Below are 21,755 nucleotides of genomic sequence, written 5' to 3' on the forward strand. Positions count from 1 at the left end.
AACAAAAAAACACAACCCGGATCTTGAGATGAAATTTCTCTTCTCTACTCTTTTTTTTTTTTTTTTTTTTTTTGAGACAGGCTTACTTTGTTGCCCAGGCTGCAGTGCAGTGGCACGATCTCAGCTCACTGCCAGCTTTGCCTTCCAGGTTCAAGCAATTCCCTTGTTTTAGCCTCCCATCTCATCTCTATTTCCACAATCCAGAAAACTTGGTTTAGTTTGTTTTTTTGGTTTTTTTTTTTTTTTTTTTTTTGAGATGGAGTTTTTTTTTTTTTCTTGTTGCCCAGGCTGGAGTGCAATGGTATAGTCTTGGCTCACTGCAACCTCTGCCTCCTGGGTTTAAGCAACTCTCCTGCCTCAGCCTCCCGAATAGCTGGGATTACAGGCATGCGCCACCACACCTGGCTAATTTTGTATTTTTAATAGGGACAGGGTTTCACCATGTTGGTCAGGTAGTCTCAAACTCCTGACCTCAAGTGATCCACCCACCTCGGCCTCCTATAGAGCTGGGATTAGAGACTTGAGCCACTGTACCCACCTGGTTTAGTTTTAAAATCATATTTCATTATCGGTAGGCCTAGCCAAAGATAAAATAACTGAGCAAATTTAAGGTAATGTCATTAAACCAATAAATTGTAGTAATAATTATGGTTTTGAAAAAGTACCCTTCATGGAAACTCTAAAAAACATGAAAAAAGCCTGAGTGTTTTGCATTGACCATTTTCAGTTTTAAGGAAAAACTTCAATACTACAAACTAATTAGGAAAAAATTTATCTACAAACCAAATTGATTTTAAAGATAAGTTCTTCAGAATGGTGGAAACATACCATATTATTAAATACATATTTATGAAATCTGATGCTAATTTAAAGCAAAATTTCTTACTAATTAATTTATTAAAAGGGATCATTTACTTAAGCTATTTGTAAACATACCTAGATGGTTGTCTTTCTGTGTTCGTGGCTGTTTTCTTCTGAGAAGACGCTCATATAGGAGCTGCATGTTGGCCTTGGCTAGTTATAAGGATTGCACACAGCACTAGTTACTATACTCCTTTTACAACAAAACTTACTAGAATTTTCCAACTTGTTAATAATAGCGTTGATCTGATAGTGGTTAGTTAATTAGTTTATCAAAATTACAAATGATGTACATTCAAGTATATATCACTTTAATTTTTTAAAATTTAAATGTATGTGCCACTCAATATTTCATAATCCAATATTATCTTCATGTTTTACTTTATTAGACTCAGAATTTTGGGTTGGCAGGGACCTTAGAGATAGCTCCCTGCTGATACAAGTGTAGATATTGGGATTCTGATAGACTATGTGACTTGCCCAAACCTAATTCCAGAACTCCTGACTCTCATGTTTAGTAAGAGCTCTTGTACCAAACCATTATTTAATTATAGGTCATCAGAAAATGTACATCATTCATCTAGGAGAAAAGAAAAAGGCAAAAAAGTGGAAAAGAAGAACTCAAGGCATTATTTTGAAAGAGGGAACATATTTTAGAAAAGTTTTCAAAACATGGTAGAGTTTAGGAAGTTTAAATATATGCTTATTTGAAAACTCAATAAAAATGGTAAATAATAGAAGAAAATATTCTTTAATCAAGAACTACTCTGTATCCACTTATTAAAACTGGTGAATATAGTGACGTTTGGTCAATGGTATGTTACAGAAATATATTAGTATTCACAGTTTTATTTTGCTAGAATAAAAATAAAAGTCATTGAAAGTTTAGAGTATGTAACAAATATTTTTATTTTTAATAGTTCATAGCATTTTTAGATGTTTCCTTACAAGATGCATTCAAGAATAAAATTCACAATAAAAAAGAAAATATAAACCATGAAGTTTAAGAACAACACAACATATTACCAATATATATTGAAGATGTATCTTGATTTTAAAAATCCCTAGGAAACTGTTAAGCTCTATGTTGATGCCTATACTTTTTCAAGTAACAATGAAAACTATATTGTGCTATTTCATTCATTCATTCAAGAAATATATTTTGAGTAAATCTATGTGTAAGGTACTAGTAATTTTATTTCTATCATATGCTTATTTAAGAAGTCTTGATTTACTTTAGAATTTTATTTCCTGCTAAAATATGTTAAGCAAGTAATTTGGAATAAAGTTGACATTCATTTAGTAATTAACTTCTGAAATTAAATATAAGAGCACTTTTATTATGATACTTTCTATATTACATCTATAAGCCCAAAGTAATATACATGACATAAAAGCCATCCTCACCAGAGAAAAATATAGAAAACCTTATGAATACATGATCAAGCTGAAGCTAGACTAATAAATTAATAATTGCTAACATTGTCTAAGCCAGGGGTCCCCAACCCCTCCTGCTGCTGTGGACTGGTACTTGTCCATGACCTGTTAAGAACTGGACTGCACAGCAGGAGGTGAGCAATGGATAGCAACCACCACTTCCTGAGCTCTGCCACCTGTGAGATCAGCAGTAGCATGAGATTCTCAATAGGAGCATGAACCCTACTGTAAACCATGCATGTGAGGGATCTAGGCTGTATGCTCCTCATGAGAATCTAACTAATGCTTCATGATCTGAGGTGGAATAGTTTCATCCTGAAACCATCCCTTCCCCCATCTGTGGAAAAATTGTCTTCCACGAAACAAGTCCCTGGTGCCAAAACGGTGGGGACTGCTGGTGTAAGCTATTTGAAATAAATATTTGTAATTAAATAAAAAAAAGTTTTTATTTAATTACTAATTATAAATTTTACCAATAAACATACTTCCTTTTAGAGAGGATCTTTTTTCTAAGTTAAAATATGGTTCATGTGTTTTTCATTTGTAACTATTACATGTTAAATCTAATATTATATGCAGATGAACATCTTCCTTATACAGGTATTTATAAACTCATCTCATGTATTATAAACCCCAAGAAGCCCCATCTTGCTGGGTGAGTTTCTCCTCCCCATCCCAATGCTGAGCTGATTTCTTACTACTGTTGCTGTGAGAGGAGAGGGAAGAGGAGAAGTCAAAGTCCTTCAAAGGCAGGGATCTATCCTATCCTCAGGACCTAGCACAGTAACTGACACAGGAGGTGCTCATTAAAAGTCCAAGGGAAGTACACTGTTAAGAAGTATTGTTCCTAGAGATCCTTTACACCCTTGTCTTTTGGATAATGTCACCTTTGCTTCCTGACACATGTATCACATCTGATTCCCTTCAATCTCCTTACCTTACGAATGGAAACCACTTGGTATTTGTAGGCCCAAAGTAAGTAAGTGACAGAAATGGTCCCAAATGTGCACTCTTGAGCATAAGATAATGTCTCCTTGCATGTACTGTAGCATTCCATATTAAAACTATTAACACACTTACTTTTTGTAGAAATGACATAACACATGAATTTTAAGCTTTACATCACTACTTTTCATAACACTTATTTTTCAGGCACAGGATATTGTCCTTCATTAATATGGTAGTTTAACAGTTTTGTGGTCTGGTCATTAAACCTAACTAAAATTTGTAATACAATTCTATAAAAACATTTTTGGGCTGGGTGTGGTGGCTCACGCCTGTAATCCCAGCACTTTGGGAAGCCGAGGCAGGTGGATCACGAGGTCAAGAGATCGAGACCATCCTGGTCAACATGGTGAAACCCCGTCTCTACTAAAAATACAAAAAAATTAGCTGGGAATGGTGGCGCATGCCTATAATCCCAGCTACTCAGGAGGCTGAGGCAGAAGAATTGCCTGAACCCAGGAGACGGAGGTTGCAGTGAGCCAAGATTGTACCATTGCACTCCAGCCTGGGTAACAAGAGCAAAACTCCTTCTCAAAAAAAAAAAAAACCAAACAAATAAAAAAAACTATTTTTGATTTCAAAACCACCAAATTTAAGATATTTGAAATGTAATTTTTTCATTAATTGAGGATATGGGATAGCCTAAATTAGCTCTATTCTATAAATGATGCTTTCACTTTCAAAACGGAAAACTTTAAAAAATTTACATTTGAGGTAGCAGCCTTCTATAGAATTTTCCTAAGGGAAACAGGAATTCTAAGAACATAAAGTAGGAAGAAAAACAGAGACTATTTCAGAGAATAATGATCAGAAGATTACTCTACCATTTTTGAGAATGAATACACATGGTCAAAAAAGAATAAATGCATTTTCCTACTGCTTGTGTATCTATGAAACCATTAGGATTACTGAATGAAGAATTCTAAACAGTCAATTTAGTGATATCTATGTCTAGTTAAGAAAGTGTGAACTGAACTGACTGAATAATGAAATTAATTAAATCTACTGAAGTAGTTGCTGATAGTGGCACAACAGCCAGCATTTTCTGACAGCTGAATTTAAGTGGGGTAGAAATTCTTACACTTTTGCAATTCTTCTGTAATCCAACACAATTTTTTTAGTAGTCTAATTAGTCTCAAACTCAAGAACTATGTTCAGTAACAGTGACTAATTTAGGAAATGTGCTAATATTATTAAAAGACCAAGATCCTTGAGGAACAAAGGAATAAAGAAAGAATACTGATTAAGTAAATTTTAAAAGACAATTTATGATTTATTCAATATATAATTATAAAAATAATATATTCTGAAGAAATTAAAATGTATTTTTATAAGCTATTAGCCAACATTTGAAAATAAAAGCTTATAAAACTGACACAGAAAGTCTGAATAAGAACTTATTTTGTCAATCCCAATAATTTATCTTCTGTGAAGTGATGTATGTAAAAGCATTTTGCAAACTACAAATGGTATACAAAATCAAGGCAATATGACTTTTTATTATGACTACAAATATATACAGATATTTTTGGATTAAACCTGAAGCTTGGTTTTTTAAAACAATTTAAATAATTTTTATAATGTTAAAATACTAAATAATGTAATTCTTCCCTAAAACAGTCTAAAAAGAATAGAGATCTAACTACTGAAAATCAAATGTATACAAAAATGCCCTAAAGTACCTATAATCTGAATAGACTGTAAAATATTTGGAAGTATGGATTTAATTTACCTCCCTATGAATCTGGAGATAATTACATTTGCTTTCTAGCATGTTTTGGGTTCTATTTTAAGAGAAACAGTATATTGACTTTTTTTTTTTTGAGACAGAGTTTCACTCTTGTTGCCCAGGCTGGAGTACAATGGCACAACCTGGGCTCACTGCAGCCTCCACCTCCTGGGTTCAAGCGATTCTCCTGCCTCAACCTCCCAAGTAGCTGGGACTACAGGAGCACACCATCATGCCCAGCTAATTTTTGCACATTTGGTAGACACAGGGTTTCACCATGTTGGCCAGGATGGTCTCGATCTCTTGACCTCATGATCCACCTGCCTTGGCCTCCCAAAAGTGCTATGATTACAGGCATGAGCCACTGCACCCAGCCTATTGACATGTCTTTTAAAAGACTAATTTCAAATTTAGCACCAAGAAGATATTTTTTAATATTCTGAAAAACATTTTTAAATTGCAAAAAGTGATTATCAAGATAGAAAAAGATGCAATTGAGAGGGAAGTAAAGTGAAGCACACAAACACTATAGGTTTAGTACAGAAAAACTATGGCAAAGCTGATAGCTAGCAATATAAGAAAGAAGAGAATGATTTGAACTGTAGGATAGGTCTGGCTACTTTTAACATACCCAGTTCTAGTTTCTGACAAGAGGGAATCTCTTCTGTTACCGTAATGAAGTAGCTGTGCAATCCCTTGAAGGCTAGCAGCAAAGTGGCACAAAGTGTATAATGAAAACGATAGGCATGATGTAGGAAGGAGTCTGCAATGATGAAACTACAACCCTAAACAAAAAACAGAAACAGGATACGGAGTCAATAATACAAAATGTTACACTTAAAACTTGGAAAAATAAAGAAAAAATACCTATCTGTCCACTAATATTATTCTAAAACACATGGAAAATTTGTTAATATTTGAGAGTTGTTCATACAAGAAATGTAAACATACGAAATGTGGCCCTAGTAATTTCAGTTACAGTGGATTTTTATAACATGTAGATTAAATTATGATTTTTTGATAGCATATTTATATTACATTTAGACTGAAGGAAAGACACTCAGCTTTTACAGTATGCCCTTTTTCCTTTTATAATAATAGCTGTACTTGCACTCCACTACTCTATTTAAAAAAATTTTTTTTAAGACATAAGGTCTCAGTTTGTCATCCAGGCTGGAATGAAGTGACAAAATTGCAGCTCACTGAAGCCTCAATCTTCTGTGCTCAAGCGATTCACCTGCCTCAGTCTCCCCAGCAGCTGGGACTACAGGCATGTGCCACTATGCCCAGCTAATTTTTATTTTTTGTAGAGGTGGGGTCTTGCTACATTGCTCAGGCTGGTATCAAACTCCTGGCCTCAAACAATCCTTTAGCCTCAGCCTCCCAAAGTGTTGAGATTATAGGTGTGAGCCACCACACCTGGCCTGCACTACTCTATAGTTGTTTCAACTCTGGCAATTATTCTTTAAAGGCTCCTTTGGAATGATTCTACCAGTTCTGTTAAAGGACCAAGGGGTGACAGTAACAAGTTAAAAGGACATGGGCTGTCAAAGATGTCTATTCACTAAATCTGGTAACATTTTGAAGAGTCAGGTTAGTTTTCATAATAGACAACTATAACCAAACAATTTGTTAAAATCATATTTAATTAGCTCTGTAAGTTGCTGAACTCAATTAAAAAAATCACATTCATAGATAAAAGTTAAAAATACTTATTTTAAAATAAGGAAAAGATTTATAACCATATTCAGTTCTTACATCTGGTGATAACTGTTTTGTGTAGTTAATACCAAAGACCACACTTTCAAGAGTAGGAATCACAGAATCTTTGTTTTGTGCTGGTGCATTTCTATTTAACCAAGTTGTCTTCACAGGGCGAGGAAAGCTGGAGGAAGAAGCATTATATTATTACTGTCATAATAGTCTATTTGAATGTAAGGTAAATATTGATAAAATCTTATAGAAGAGCAAGGGTTTTGCAAGTTTATGAGTTCTAAAGTATTCCTAAAGTCATTTAAAAAATAATTTGAATAATCATGAAAAAAATAAAATGAATAGAAAAAAAAACCAGGGCTAGATGCTTGAAATTGCTTCTATATAATTAGACTTCTGGAAGTCTCAAAGAATGTCAAAGATAAAACATGGTGAGATTTACAGTAGCTAAACAACAAATGAAAGCCAAGCTTAAATTTGGAAATACTGATGTCAAAACTGGTTACCAAGTTTACAATATTAACACTTGATCAAATATGAATGCTATTTACAGAAATAAAGAGCTCCCATGTAAATGTAGAAAAAGAAAAATTACTAAATCTACCTGATGCCTCTATTTCTCAAAAATAAGTTTATTTTCCTTAATTCTCTTTACTAAAAGGCTATGAGCTCTATTAAAATAATTTTTTATTATTCAAGTCCCTAGCAGCTGGGACTACAGGCATGTACCACCACGCCTGGCTAATTTTTATTTTTTGTAGAGATGGGGTCTTGCTATCTTGCTCAGACTGGTCTCAAACTCCTGGCCTCAAGCAATCCTCCAGCCTCCAGCTTCAAGGCACAATCAATTACATATTATATGAATTATTTGTTAGTATTAACATATTTATGTTTCATAGAAGAAGCATATTTCTGTTAGAATGCTGAAAAATTATACACATTTATATTTGAAATAAAGTAGGCTGAAGCATTTGAACTGTTTCATAGTTTGGCAAAAGGGAAAAGACAGAAAAGAAAAAACAATGTTGCCATAAGCAAATGGCATAAGCTACGTTACTTTTGCCATTTGCATAGCACAAGTAAAACATCTATGTTCTTGCAAAGAAGGGAGTCTCAAATAAGTGGTTAATTCCATTTGCTACAATGTGTTTTTCACAATTGAGTAATAAAAGTTGTACTTAAAAATTCATATATAAGAAATACTTCAAATAAAAAACAAGCAAATAAAGAAATCCTAAGCCATTTACTTTAAGTTACTGATACAATGTCTATAGATTGGGTTGACCATAAAAATTGTTTTAAATAAAAATGAAAATTTAAAAGATAATGCTATAAATTAAAGAATTTTCAATGTTTATAGGATTTTAAAAAATCCACCAATAATAAAACTTCAGGAAAAACCTGTTGAAGCATATATAGTAGGAAATGTTACCCTTAGACCTGACCCCTTCACCAGCACACCACCAGCAAAAGTTTCCCCTTACCCTTTCCTTGCTTTCCTTTTCCAACCTTCCATTTATAGGTAGGGAAAGGCTGGGAAAGATGCTGCTGCTTTTACAGCAAAGTTCTAGCAGCATGAGAGGGTTAGACATAAAGACCCATGGCAGCTAGGTAAAGAGCAGCAACCTCAGTGGTTACAGGCATATTGTTTTTTTTTTCTAGTCACTAACCAGAGCCAACAGTTAATCCTCTTGGCTTCTGATTCTGAGCCAAAAATTTCTTCTTCCAATAAATGGTCTCTAGGAGATGAGCTGCCCCTTTCTCCTACTAGTCTGTGGCAAAAACTGCTGCATTGCAAGAGAAAGCACATATTTAACTCACTATGATGGTGATGTGAGTATCTACTCTGTTCAATCAGGGCCTTAAAAAGCAACATTAATAACCAGGGCTAACCTCTATGAATTGTTTGTGCATTTTTCAGGAGGGAAACTTAGCTAGTTTTATGATGATAATCTTGGTAAGTCTTAAAAAAGAAATAGTTAAAACAGTTTAATTAGGAATTTTTTTTTTGAGACGAAGTCTCACTGTTTCCTAGGCTGGAATGCAGTGGCGTCATCTTGGCTCACTGCAACCTCTGCCCCCCAGGTTAAAGCAATTCTCCTGCCTCAGCCTCCTAAGAAGCTGGGATTACAGGCACCTGCCACTGCACACGGCTAAGTTTTGTATTTTTAGTAGAGACAGGTTTCACCATCTTGGCCAGGCTGGTCTTGAATTCCTGACCTTGTGGTCTACTGGGTCTCAGCTTCCCAAAGTGCTGGGATTACAGGCATGAATCACTGCACCTGGTCTAAATTAGGGATTCTTATTAAAACTACAATAAGAAGAGATTTAGAAAACTGTAGTAATATATTTTATAAACAGACAAGCTTTTAGCATTAAAACCAAACACATAATCACATAAAAGCAATACTGTATATTATTTAAAAGCTGTATTTCAAAAAGCACACTTTCTTGTTAGAGAGCTAAGTCAAGATGATCTATATATAAGAGATGAGAGCAACAGAATGAAAGAGGTTTTCAATTAGTTTTTAAAACAATGTAAAGACATGCCATAGGAGGCTATTATCTGTGGTCATGTTAAATTGTGTTGGGCTTCTATAAATTCTGAAGGTAATTTTGCAAAATGATCTACTTAGTTTTCTGAAAAATCAGCTTACCATCATATCCCTTAAGCATCATCCCTAATATCATTTTTCAGAATCAGATGTACATCAGAAATTGCAGACAGTTTAAAAATCAAATAAATTTGGAAACTTTCATATAATTCATTGATTTGAAGCATCCATCTGCTGCCCATACTACAAGGATGATGATGTAAAAACTGAAGAGCTTGTATTGTATTTTTACATTAATGAAAGACAATCTGCCCATGGAATTGAACAGAAAAATATATCTCAATGCATTTATTATATGATCCAGAATATTATATACCTTTGAACTAAAAGAGTACATGATATAGTTTTTGTTTGTTTGGGTTTTGGGTTTTCTGTTGTTGTTGTTGAGACAGAGTTTTGCTCTTGTTGCCCAGGCTGAAATGCAATGGCACAATCTCGCCTCACCACAACCTCGGCCAGCCAGGTTCAAGCGATTTTCCTGCCTCAGCTTCCCAAGTAGCTGGGATTACACACACGGACCACCATGCCCAGCTCATTTTGTATTTTCAGTAGAGACAAGGTTTCTCCTTGTTGGTCAGGTTGGTCTCAAACTCCTGACCTCAAACTCCTGATCTGCCAGCTTTGGCCTCCCAAAGCACTGGGATTACAAGCATGAGCCACCTTTCCTGGCCAGTACATGATATGGTTTTAAAAGGCTTAGTAAAAATTCATAAAAATGGTTAATAAATTAGAAAGCAAGAATTACATAGGATGAACAGTTAGAAGATAAAATTAACCTATTTAGATAAGAAGCAAAAAAAAAAAAAAGAAAAAAAATTCACATACTTTTATAGAGTAATTATCATATAGCATTGCACAAAACATAGGTACAAGACTAAACAATGTTGTATGGTTATTTCCCGATTTTATTTTTTCTTTGTTAACTTATTTGGGATTGACAAAGATAGCTTCATAGTTCTGTAATTAAAAAAAATGTTCCCATACTCTTGAATTTTGTTATAAAATTAAAAGTCATTATTTCAGTTCTCTTTAGCAAAGTACATGCTTTCACTATAAAAATAAAAAACACTACACTAATAAGGATGAAGGACCATGACCCAATTAAACATTTTTTTCTTTATAAATTGCCCAGTCTCAGATATTTCTTTATAGCAGTATAAGAATGACTTAATGCAAAGATATTAGTCAATTTTACCTTATTAGTGGCTGGTGTAGTGCAACCAATGATGCATGAACTGTAACAGACACAACAGAAAGGTGGAAATAATCAAACATAACATTAACATGATGATGAAGGCCTCTATGGGGGCTAAAGTGCAGCTTCAATGTTCGGCTACTTATTAGTTGCAAGGCATTCAGGTCGTCAGCCCTGTAAAAAGAAATAATTAGCATGTATGTATGAAATATTTGGTAAAGGCCAAAATATTACAGAGTAGTTGAAACTATAAAAACCATTTACTTAATTACTTCTTAAAAATTTTGAATAATTTTTAAAGCATCAAATTTGCATTACAAAACAATATGAAACATACCTATTGAGAAAATAATCAAATCCTATTGTTTTCTATCAGTCCATGATATAAACTATTTTTTTCATTAATATCCCTATGAGTCTTTTTTGATACTTCAGGAATTAATCTCATCTTAAAGTAGATTTTACCCCATAGAGAATACTGTTTATTACAAGGCTGCAGTACAACATAGGTCAAATACTATTATAATAAATCCCAAAAGTTATTTCAAATTATTTTAACTGTATAAAATTTTATTAAATGCTGCTCAAAAATAAGTAGGCCATTGCTTATTTCAAAAAGTAAAACCTATCTTATTGTAGATATTTAGTCTGTCATTAGATTTATATATACTAAAAATGTGAAACAATAGCATGAAAATTATATCCAATTATACTTTTAAAAAATCCATCCATACATTATATCTATAGGTAACTATTAATTTCGGCTTATTTCATTTAAAAAATTCTGACTTGGTTAAAAAAAAAAACCCAACAAACCCTCATGAAATTCTTTGTGATGAACAAAACTTGGTTAAAAAAAAAAAAAACCCAACAAACCCTCATGAAATTCTTTGTAATGAACAAGACTTGGTTAAAAAAAAACCCAACAAACCCTCATGAAAATCTTTGTAATGAACAAGTATTACAAAGGACCAGTAGCTACCATACAAAAAAACCTTATTTCTCATGATAGTGAAGAGGACATCTAAAGTAGGCCTTTCAGTAATATGACTTTTTAGTTACTTATCTCACATGCAGTCTGAATTTATATATCATTTTTGAGAATTATTGCTAAAACTACATTTGACACGGGGGTTTTACCCCACATAAATAAAATTGTTAAGTGAATCTCTGATTCTTGTTTTAAATGAACACAAGCAAAATTTGTCCCTAAAAGATATGTCTGCATGTCCAGGTGTATGGGTGAGTTGAAGGTAGCCCATCCTAAAACTTCCTCGAGGGCTCTGGAAATTAATGTACTAGAACAACCATCAAGTGTGCATCATCAAAATATCAACAAAGTCCCACCTAAAGAAAGCATAACTAATGCCATCAAGAAAGATTAGCCAGCGATAGTGTAAGAGAGCTCAGTTACATTTAAATGGCTCATGGTAGTAGTATTATATTAACTGCAATCTCTAGGATCCAGGAAAAATTGTTCCATATTTCTTTAACTTGTCTGGCTTTGTTATCTGGAGCTCATGGATTCTGCAAGGGCACAATAGAGCTGGACTAACCATCCTCATGAAGTTGCCCCTGAAAACACAAGCAGTTCAAGACAAGACAGGGATAGGATGAATTCTAAGAAGAAAATGGCAATCAAATAACAGTCATAAGTGCCTTATGGTTTTTTAATTGTTTGATTAGCTACTTACGAATAATCTCCATCTGTGAAGTGTAGATCCAAGGATAACAGAAAATTCATTTCCTCAAGGGTTTCTTCAATCTGAAAAGAAACTGCACTATGAGATACTTTTTGAATTTTTATAGAAAGTTAGAAATAACACCTTGAGGAATTACAAAAATATTTATGTAAATAAATATGAAGAGATGTTTACCTTTCTTTCATCCAACAACATTTTTACTTTGAAGATCATAACATCATTTAAAACAACCTCTTCATTTTTGTACAAAATTTGAAACGTTTTACTGCAAATTAGAGAATCGTGAACTGAGGCTGGAAAGGCTAACGCCATACCTAAAACAGATAAAATATATAATTGACAGGTAAAAAGTAAAACATAAGACAAGCAAATGAATACTTGTACTTTAAAATACTATATGTTTGATTATATTACTACATTGTCATCAATTTATACTGCAGTATTGGAACATTTCTGAACATTTACTTATTTCTGCGATCATAAGTACAGTATAACCATCACAAAATTACTGCATGACATCTTAATCTGAAAGATAAATGAGGAAATATCAAAGTGGAAATTTTAGAGTGAACTACTGATCTATGTACCACATTAAAGAAAGCAGCCGGGCGCGGTGGCTCAAGCCTGTAATCCCAGCACTTTGGGAGGCCGAGGTGGGTGGATCACGAGGTCGAGAGATCGAGACCATCCTGGTCAACATGGTGAAACCCTGTCTCTACTAAAAATACAAAAAGTAGCTGGGCATGGTGGCGCACACCTGTAATCCCAGCTACTCGGGAGGCTGAGGCAGGAGAATTGCCTGAACCCAGGAGGTGGAGGTTGCAGTGAGCCAAGATTGTGCCATTGCACTCCAGCCTGGGTAACAAGAGTGAAAATCCGTCTCAAAAAAAAAAAAAAAAAAAAAAAGAAAGAAAGCAATTGAGTTTTCCACAGCTGAATAGTAGACTTTGGTTGGTCTTTGTCCTGATTGCTATGAGCTCAGCTCTAAACACTTGGAATAAAGAATTTGGCTGGCCTTTGTCTCCAGTTTTTGGGAAGTAGCCCCTAAATCCTTGGTGGCCCCTAATTTATGCTAAAGAGATGACTCAGGATGGGGGCTGGTCACATCACTAAGACCAGCCATGTGATTAGAGACTTGCACTTTAAGCCTTGTGATATAACCTCAATATCCAGAGAGGGGAAAATAGGTAAAGACTAAGGAACATGGGCGATGATTCAATCAATCATGCCTACAAAAAGAAACATCAATAAAAATTCTGGACACTGAAGTTTGGGTGAGCTTCTCTGGTTGGCAATACTCTGCATATATTATCACAGACTGGATGTTCGACAGGGAAGTTAATGCATCCTGACTTAACAGGAAAAAAACGATGGAAGCTTCACATCTGGGACCCTCCCAGATCAACCCTATACAGGTTCTAATTTAAATCCTTTTGCTATAATAAAGCTGTAATAATAAGTACAGCACTATGCTCAGTTTGGTGAGTTGTTTTACTGAATTATCGAACATGACAGAATAATGGGAACCTCCAAATTTGTAGCCAGCTCTTAACAACTGTGGGTAGCTTGCAGACCACTTAACTTGTGGCTGACATGAGGGAAGTCTTGTGGAGGACTGTGTCCTTACCCTTTGAAATTTGGTTTTATCTCTGAGTTGTTGATGTCACCCCAACAGCCTACCTGCTGTTATGATCTTATTGCCCTGTGCTCCAGAAGTAACAATTGAAACTAGAGACCAAAAAAACAAAAACAAAAACAAAAAACAAGAAAAGAAAAAGAAACTACTAGAGACTAAGGTGGGTTTTGAGCTCAAAATAGAATATAAGATTCCAACTGGAGTAATGAAGATATCCACACAAGCTGGTGGAAGTCAGTAAAAGGCAGGGAGCCTCTGCAGGGCAGGGAGCCCAGAACCCAGTTGTAGTAAGGAAGATGCCCACATGGAATCCACAAGGGTTGGTGCCTGATGTCAGAGCCTGTGGAGTGAGGAGGGCAGCCGACAGTAAAGTATCAGAACCTGAGCAGGATGAAGAGGCAATCTAAGTGCAGGGATGACTTCAAGTGAGATATTGGGAGTCCAAGCAGGATGAATAGGGCAACTAAAAAGGAAGGCACCTCACGCTGGGGTTGAATCCAGGTTAGATGGGGAGGGTGTCTTTACAGAGGAGCAGCCTGGTACAGGGTGTGTAGGATCCAAAAGGGATAAAAAGATTTCCATATGCGGGTAGGAGTGAAGAAGGGGTAGGCATCAGCAGCCTGAGACACTACTGGAATCCAAGTGAAGTGAGGAGAAGGAGGTCCTGGCATAAGGCCTTACTGAGGTCAAGTGGGGAAAGGAGGGGGCCTACATAAGGTAGTGACTTTGCATAACGTGAAGCCCAACTAGTTCAAGGAGACCATCTGTGTGGGAGAAGAAGCAGTGACAGGAGATTGGCACATATAAGGGACTGATCAAATAAGGAAATATATTAAGGATAAAGGGAGCCAGTTTTCTTACCTATCAGGGAAAGGATGTACACATATGGAAAGGAGATACAAATATAGAATGAATCCCATGGTACTGGATTGAAACTGGAAGTAGTGATATGCACTTATGATTTTCACTATGTATTTAGATAAAGACATGTACATTTGCATATGTATGTGTAAAAAATAGGTGTATACAATGTACTCATTCACTCTTTGTCCACTCAAATGGCCTGGGAGTAGCACAACCCCAAACGTTAGTCTTTAGTACTATTCTCCACTAAAAGGAACCATGAATTTGCAAAATATGGAATCCACATGGAGTGGTGGGCTGATGTCAGAGCCTGTACGGAGTGCGGAGGGCAGCCGAGAGAAAAGTGTCAGAACCTCAGCAGGATGAGGAGGCAATCTAAGTGCAGGGGTGACTTCGAGCGAGATACTGGGAGCCCAAGCAGAATGAAATATATTAATTGGTTCCAAAGCTGCGGCACAAACAAATCTGGACCATCTTTTTATATCAGAAAGTAAGGAAGTGATTAGATAATGTGGGGACACAACCAGAGGGCACAGAAGCTACTTTGAAGAGAATGTTCTTGGTCATATCTGGGACAAAGTGAGCATCAAAATAAATTATGACAGCAATGGATTAACATCTGTTGAATAAACAGAAATCTGTAAGTCCATACTGATATAAATAAATAAGTGAATGAGAAAAATCGTAAGTTTAAGAAACAAGAGATACTAATTGCAAAGTGAAAAAGAGTAACGTTACAGTGAAGAAGCTGGGAAGAGAGTACCTTAATCAAGGGATCCAAGTTAACACTTTTAGGAATGGGACAAAGAGAAACCATGTATCACCTAATAGGATGTAACAAGAAGAACAACAAGCATCATTCTGAGATATTCCTGTCAAGAATACATAATCTGAATCTAATCATGAGGAAATTGTAAACCCATGCCAACTGAAGAACATTCTACAAAATAATAGGTTTATAGTCTCCACAAAAGTGTCAGGGTTCTGAAAGTCAAGAAAAGACTGAGGAACTGTTCCAGGATGAAGGAGACTAAAGAGACATAACAATTAATTACAATATATGATTTGGAACTGGATCATTTTGCTATAAAGGACTTTACTGGAACAACTAGCAAAACTTGAATGGGGCTAAGGATAAGATGGCAGTCATGTGTCAGTTTTAATTTCTTGATTTTGATGGATGCATTAGGGTTATGTAGGAGAACATTCTTTAGAAAAAAATAATGCAACACAAGATATTTGGGATGATGGAGCAATCATATTGGCAAATTACTCTTAAATGGTTCAGAAAAAAAAAGTTATTTTTACTGTACTTGCAACTTTTCTGTAAGTTTGAGATGCTTCGGGGAAATACAGACTTAAAGGGAAACCAAGTAGGCCAGAAACTCAACTTCTCAGTATATTAAAGACCTGAGAAGTAAAAGAAATTTTCTTCAACAAAAGTAAATTTTGTTTAAAGCACCCAGGTAATGTGAGGTTAGAATCCACTGCTTAAAGAAACAAAGGTTTCTCTATTGCTCTTTCCTAAAGATACTGTTCCTCTCTCAATACTTCCATATAACTTCTACCACCAGGTCTGGAGCTTCTTTGTTGCTTACTGATGCTTTCAGACATTCTTTGTCCCTTCTGCCTAAAACCACTTATATCACTGGCTTTTAATCTCCTGTGATCAGGCAGTACAGTACCACTCACTATCTTCCTCATTTTTGTACTCTACAAACCCTGGGAAGCCGTCATATCTTGAAGGCTTTATTTCCTAATTCAAGGTCACTTTTTCCAAAACTGGTCTAGCCATAACACTTGGTGAACTCAACAGCTATGTAGGTAAACCTTCTAATCTTTTATCTCCTGGGTTCCTTTTCTTCTCTCTTGCCCTCTAACCCTCCTCATGTCCTCACTCCTGTTATCATTCCCTAGACATTTTTATTACAAATGAATGCAATCCATCTGTAATTTGAATTTCTTTTTTAAAAAATTACATGTACAGGATGTGCAGGTTTGTTACACTGGTAAATGTGTGCCATGGTGGTCTGCTGCACAGATCATCCCATCCCCCAGGTACCAGGCCCAGTATCCATTAGGTATTCTTCCTGATCCTCTCCTTCCTCCAACCCCTCCAACAGACCCCAGTGTGTGTCATTCCTCAGGATGTGTTCATGTGTTCTCATCATTTAGTTCCCACTTATAAATGAGAACGTGTGTAATGCTTGTTGTAATGTGAGTTTCAGTCAACCTTGCCTCCCGTAGTTCCACCTGTCTTTCTAGTTCATACCCTCTAAGACTACAAGTTCAATGATCCTTTGACCACATTTAGGACTATAATGAACCCTACTCCTTTTCATTATACCTTTACTTTCTCTTTTTTCCCCTGCCCATCTTAAATCCTACGATCCATCATTATAATACACTCTTGCATATAACCTATTAAGGATATATGCTACCCTTGCTTTGTCATATTGACCTGGACAAATCCCAACTCCAGCTCTCTGCCCAATCCATACTTGTACCTACAAGCTGAATGTGCCTGGTGAAAAATACACAGCTATCTTGACTTTAGATTCATGACAATTAATTTCAAGTGGGTCTTTAGTGCTACATAGCAATCATACTGTATTTTCCAAATCCTTTTTCTCCCCATATGAAGTACTCCCCTAGATGAGTACTTCATAGATTATTTTCTCACCTCATCTAGCCTTCAGTCTCACTGATAAATTTGGTTCTTATTTCATGAGAAAATAAAAATAATTAAAAGTTCTATAAGCTCTACTACTGCATCTACCTGAAGATGCACCTAGACAAACTCCCTATTTCTCTGCTCTCCTTTCTGGCAAAATGAAAAGCCTTTGCTATTTAGTGTGTTTAATTCATTTCTCATTCTCTCTTCAGCTCATTGTGTGACAGCCAGCTTCCAAAATGGCCTCCGAAGATTCTCTTCCTGGTAGTCACACTCTTGCGCAATCTCCTATGAAGGACCAGGGTTGATCTGTGTGAATACAGCAGAAGTGATAGCAGGGGCTGCCACCCCACCCTGCCCCTACTATCACTTCTGCTGTATTCAAACAGATCAACCCTGGTCCTTTGTAATCCCAACACTTTGGGAGGCTGAGGCAGATCACTTGAGGTCAGGAGTTTGAGACCAGCCTGGCCAACGTGGTGAAATCCTGTCTCTACTAAAAATACAAAAATTAGCTGGGCATGGTGGTGGACACCTGCAATTCCAGTTACTCGGGAGACTTACTTGAACCTGGGAAGTGGAGGTTGCAGTGAGCTGAGATTGTGTCACTGCACTCTGGCTTGGGCAACAGTGGAGACTCTGTCTCCAAAAAAACAAAACAAAACAAAAAGAAGTAATGGTAGAACTTGTGTGAATACAGCAGAAGCAATTGACTGTAACCTAATGAGAGATCCTGAGTCAGAGGCATGCAGCTAAATTCCTGACACACAGAAACTGTGAGATAATGTTCATTGTTTTAAACTAAGTTGTGGGATAAATTTTTACAAAGCAATAATTAAATCCATACTCCAATCAACTTTAACCCATATAACTGTTCTTATCAAGATCACTAATGATTTCTGCTTTGCTAAATCCAAAGGTCAACTCTCAAATCTCATCTTACTTGACTTATAATCAGTATCTAACACAGATACTATGATCCATCATATAATAAGCATTCTCTCATTCTTGGTCTTTTGTTTTTTCTCCTTTTTTTTTTTTTTTTTTGAGAGGGAGTTTTACTTTGTGTCCAGGCTGGAGTGCAGTGGCACTTATCTTGGCTCACTGCAGTCTCAACCTCCAGGGCCCAAGAGATCCTCTCACCTCAGCCAGGCTAATTTCTCTCTCTCTCCCTCTCTCCCTCTCTCTCTCTCTCTCTCTCTCTCTCTCTCTTTCTCTCTCTCTCTCTCTCTTTTGGTAGAGACAAGGTCTCATTATGTTGCCCATTCTCTCATTCTTGATGCACTTCCCAAATGTAGCTTTCTGGACATTACACTCTTCTAGGTTCTACTCCTACTTACTAAAAAGGCCACCCCCTTTTTGTCTTTTTTTTTGGGCTGCTTTTTTCTCATCAAGAAGCAGCATAGTGCAGTGGTTAGGAACACAGACTTTGAAGCCAGATTGGTTATGTTTAAGTTCTGGTTCTGCCGCTTACTAGATCCGTGATTTTTATTCATTCTTCTCTTCCATGCCTCACAACCAATTCTTCAGTAAACCCCATTGGTTCTACCAACAATACTAAAAATGATCAGACAGAAAAAACAACACTGCCTTTAGGAATGCTCTAAAGGGATTCTCATGCCAGATAAGAGATTGTATATAAAATTGATAATTATAAATTGCTGTGGAATGACTTCAATGAATGTTGCCTATATCCTCAACTTACATCACTATTTTAAGCTTTAAAAAAGACATGCCAATGACTTACAGATAATAAACTTCATCTTAATTTTATTTTAAAACCAGAAGCAACAGGCAACAGATGTACAACTTCCTAGTCATTAATTCACTCATCCAATCAACACATATTTACTGAATACTTACGTGTCACGCATTCTCTCTAGGTGTTGGGGATACAGAGTAAAATGAAAGAGATAAAAATCTACGACCTCATAGAGATTACATCCTAATGGAGTGGTGTGATAGAGAACAAAAACAGTAAGTAAATGATAAAATACATTTTAAAGTTATAAGTAGTAAGTCTTATGGAGAAAAATAAAGAAAAGAGGGATGAGAAAGACAGCAATTTTAAATAGAAAAGCCAGGCAATGCTTTCTTGAGAAGGCAACCCATCAGCAAAGAACAAGACTGATTACTGTGTTCTTTCCCCTATTACATGCCACTAGGTGGCTATCCCTTCCTTCACCCTAGCAGAAGTCTGGAGGTTTATTCTCTGAAGAGAAGAAAAGTCCTCTGAACTAAAAATCACCTGGCAAAACTGACAGAGCATAAGTATATGAGCATAGGCATACTGAATACTAAGATTCCAGAATTATTCTCTACTGGGCTCCTAGAAGGCTATCAGATAGATTCTTACTCTCTAGGAAGGAGACAGTCAAGAGTCTTCTATGGCATTTCAAGAACTGTGAAATCTGAGATTTTACCAAACTTGCAACCTAACAAGCTAGCCTGCCACAGTTTCATAGATGTTGGCAGAAGACAAGACTCTTGGGTCAAAGACAAAGGGTTTGATTATAGACAGCATAGCAAGCAGCATGAACTTCTTGTTCATATTAGTTTCCCTTGTATTCACACCCTTAAGTCCTATATGGGAGTGACATGGAGGCATGCCAGGTGGATACTATGCATGAGGTGGCTTTTTGGTGACAATCGAGGAACCTGAAGCATAGGAAACCTATCTTTTATAAGGGGCTATAAGAAAACCTATCTAACTTTTGCACTGTCCATTATACTAGAGGGTAAATAAATACACTATATGCTCTAGACAGAGACAATGTCTATAACTTCCAAAGCTGTTCATTGTGCACATATCCTTAAAAAAGTCTGTACTGGCAAACTGGATAAACAATCAAGACTCATTGGTGTGCTGTATTTGGTAAACCCATATCACATGGAAAGACACACATAGGTTCAAAATAAAGGGATGGAGGAAGATTTACTAAGCAAATGGAAAGCAAAAAAAAGGAGTGGTTGCAATCCTAGTCTCTAATAAAATAGACGTTAAACCAACAAAGATCAAAAGAGACAAAGAAGGGCATTACATAATGGTAAATCAACAATCAATCCAACAAGAGGAGCTAACTATCCTAAATACATATGCACCAATACAGGAGCACCCAGATTCATAAAGCAAGTTCTTAATGATCTACAAAGAGACTTAGACTCCCACACAATAATAGTGGGAGACATACCCCACTGTCAATATTAGACAGATTAATGAGACAGAAAGTTAGCAAGGATAACCAGCACTTGAATTCAGACCTGGACCAAGTGGACCTAATGGATACCTACAGAACTCTCTACCCCAAATCAACAGAATATACATTCTTCTCAGCACCACATCATACTTATTCTAAAACCAACCACATAATTGGAAGTAAAACACTCCTCAGCAATGCAAAAGAACGGAAATCATAACAAACAGTCTCTCAGACCACACTGCAATCAAATTAGAATTCAGGATTAAGAAACCCACTCAAAACCATACAGCTACATGGAAACCAAACAAGCTGCTCCTGAAAGGCTACTGGGTAAATAACAAAATGAAGGCAAAAATAAAGATGCTCTTTGAAACCAATGAGAACAAAGATACAACGTAACAGAATCTCTGGGACACATTTTAAAGCAGTGTGTAAAGGGAAACGTATAGCACTAAATGCACACAAGAGAAAGCAAAAAAGATCTAAAATCAACACTCTAATATCACAATTAAAAAACCTATAGAGAAGCAAGGGCAAATGAATTCAAAAGCTAGCAGAAAACAAGAAATAACTAAGATGAGAGAAGAACTGAAGGAGATAGAGACCCAAAAAACCCTTAAAAAAAAAATCAGTGAATCCAGGAACTGGTTTTTTGAAAAGATCTACAAAATAGACAGACCGCTAGCCATATTAATAAAGAAGAAAAGTGAGAGGAATCAAATAGACGTAGTAACAAATGATAAAAGAGTCACCACCAAACCCACAGAAATACAAACTACCATCAAAGAATACTATAAAAACCTCTATGCAAATAAACGAGAAAATCCAGAATTCCTGGACACATACATACTTCCCAAGACTAAACTAGGAAGAAGTCAAATCCCCAAACAGACCAATAAACAAGATCTGAAATTGAGGCAGCAATTAATAGTCTACAAACCAAAACAAGTCCAGGACCAGACAGTTTCACAGCTGAATTCTGCCAGAGGTACAAAAAGGGGCTGGTACAATTACTTCTGAAATTATTCCAAACAACAGAAAAAGAGGTACTCCTCCCTAACTTGTTTTATAGGCCAGCATCATCCTGATACCAAAACCTGGCAAAGAAACAACAAAAAAAGAG

At 36.0% G+C, this 21,755-nt stretch overlaps 1 protein-coding gene across 3 annotated transcripts in view; it reads right to left on the bottom strand.

Moving 5' to 3' along the window:
• Positions 1-21,755, bottom strand: part of FAM135A (family with sequence similarity 135 member A) — a 154,524-nt gene that overhangs the window by 73,881 nt on the left and 58,888 nt on the right. For all 3 annotated transcript variants that reach the window (XM_074398106.1, XM_074398108.1, XM_074398107.1), the window contains 6 exons: positions 12,433-12,572; positions 12,250-12,320; positions 10,556-10,729; positions 6,791-6,917; positions 5,664-5,817; positions 937-1,014 (listed from right to left, as the gene is read on the bottom strand). In XM_074398106.1, coding sequence (XP_074254207.1) covers positions 937-1,014; positions 5,664-5,817; positions 6,791-6,917; positions 10,556-10,729; positions 12,250-12,320; positions 12,433-12,572 — 744 coding nt within the window. The remainder of the gene's footprint in view (positions 1-936; positions 1,015-5,663; positions 5,818-6,790; positions 6,918-10,555; positions 10,730-12,249; positions 12,321-12,432; positions 12,573-21,755) is intronic.

Source organism: Saimiri boliviensis, chromosome 4, assembly GCF_048565385.1.
Source record: "Saimiri boliviensis isolate mSaiBol1 chromosome 4, mSaiBol1.pri, whole genome shotgun sequence".
NCBI classification, from domain to species: domain Eukaryota; kingdom Metazoa; phylum Chordata; class Mammalia; order Primates; family Cebidae; genus Saimiri; species Saimiri boliviensis.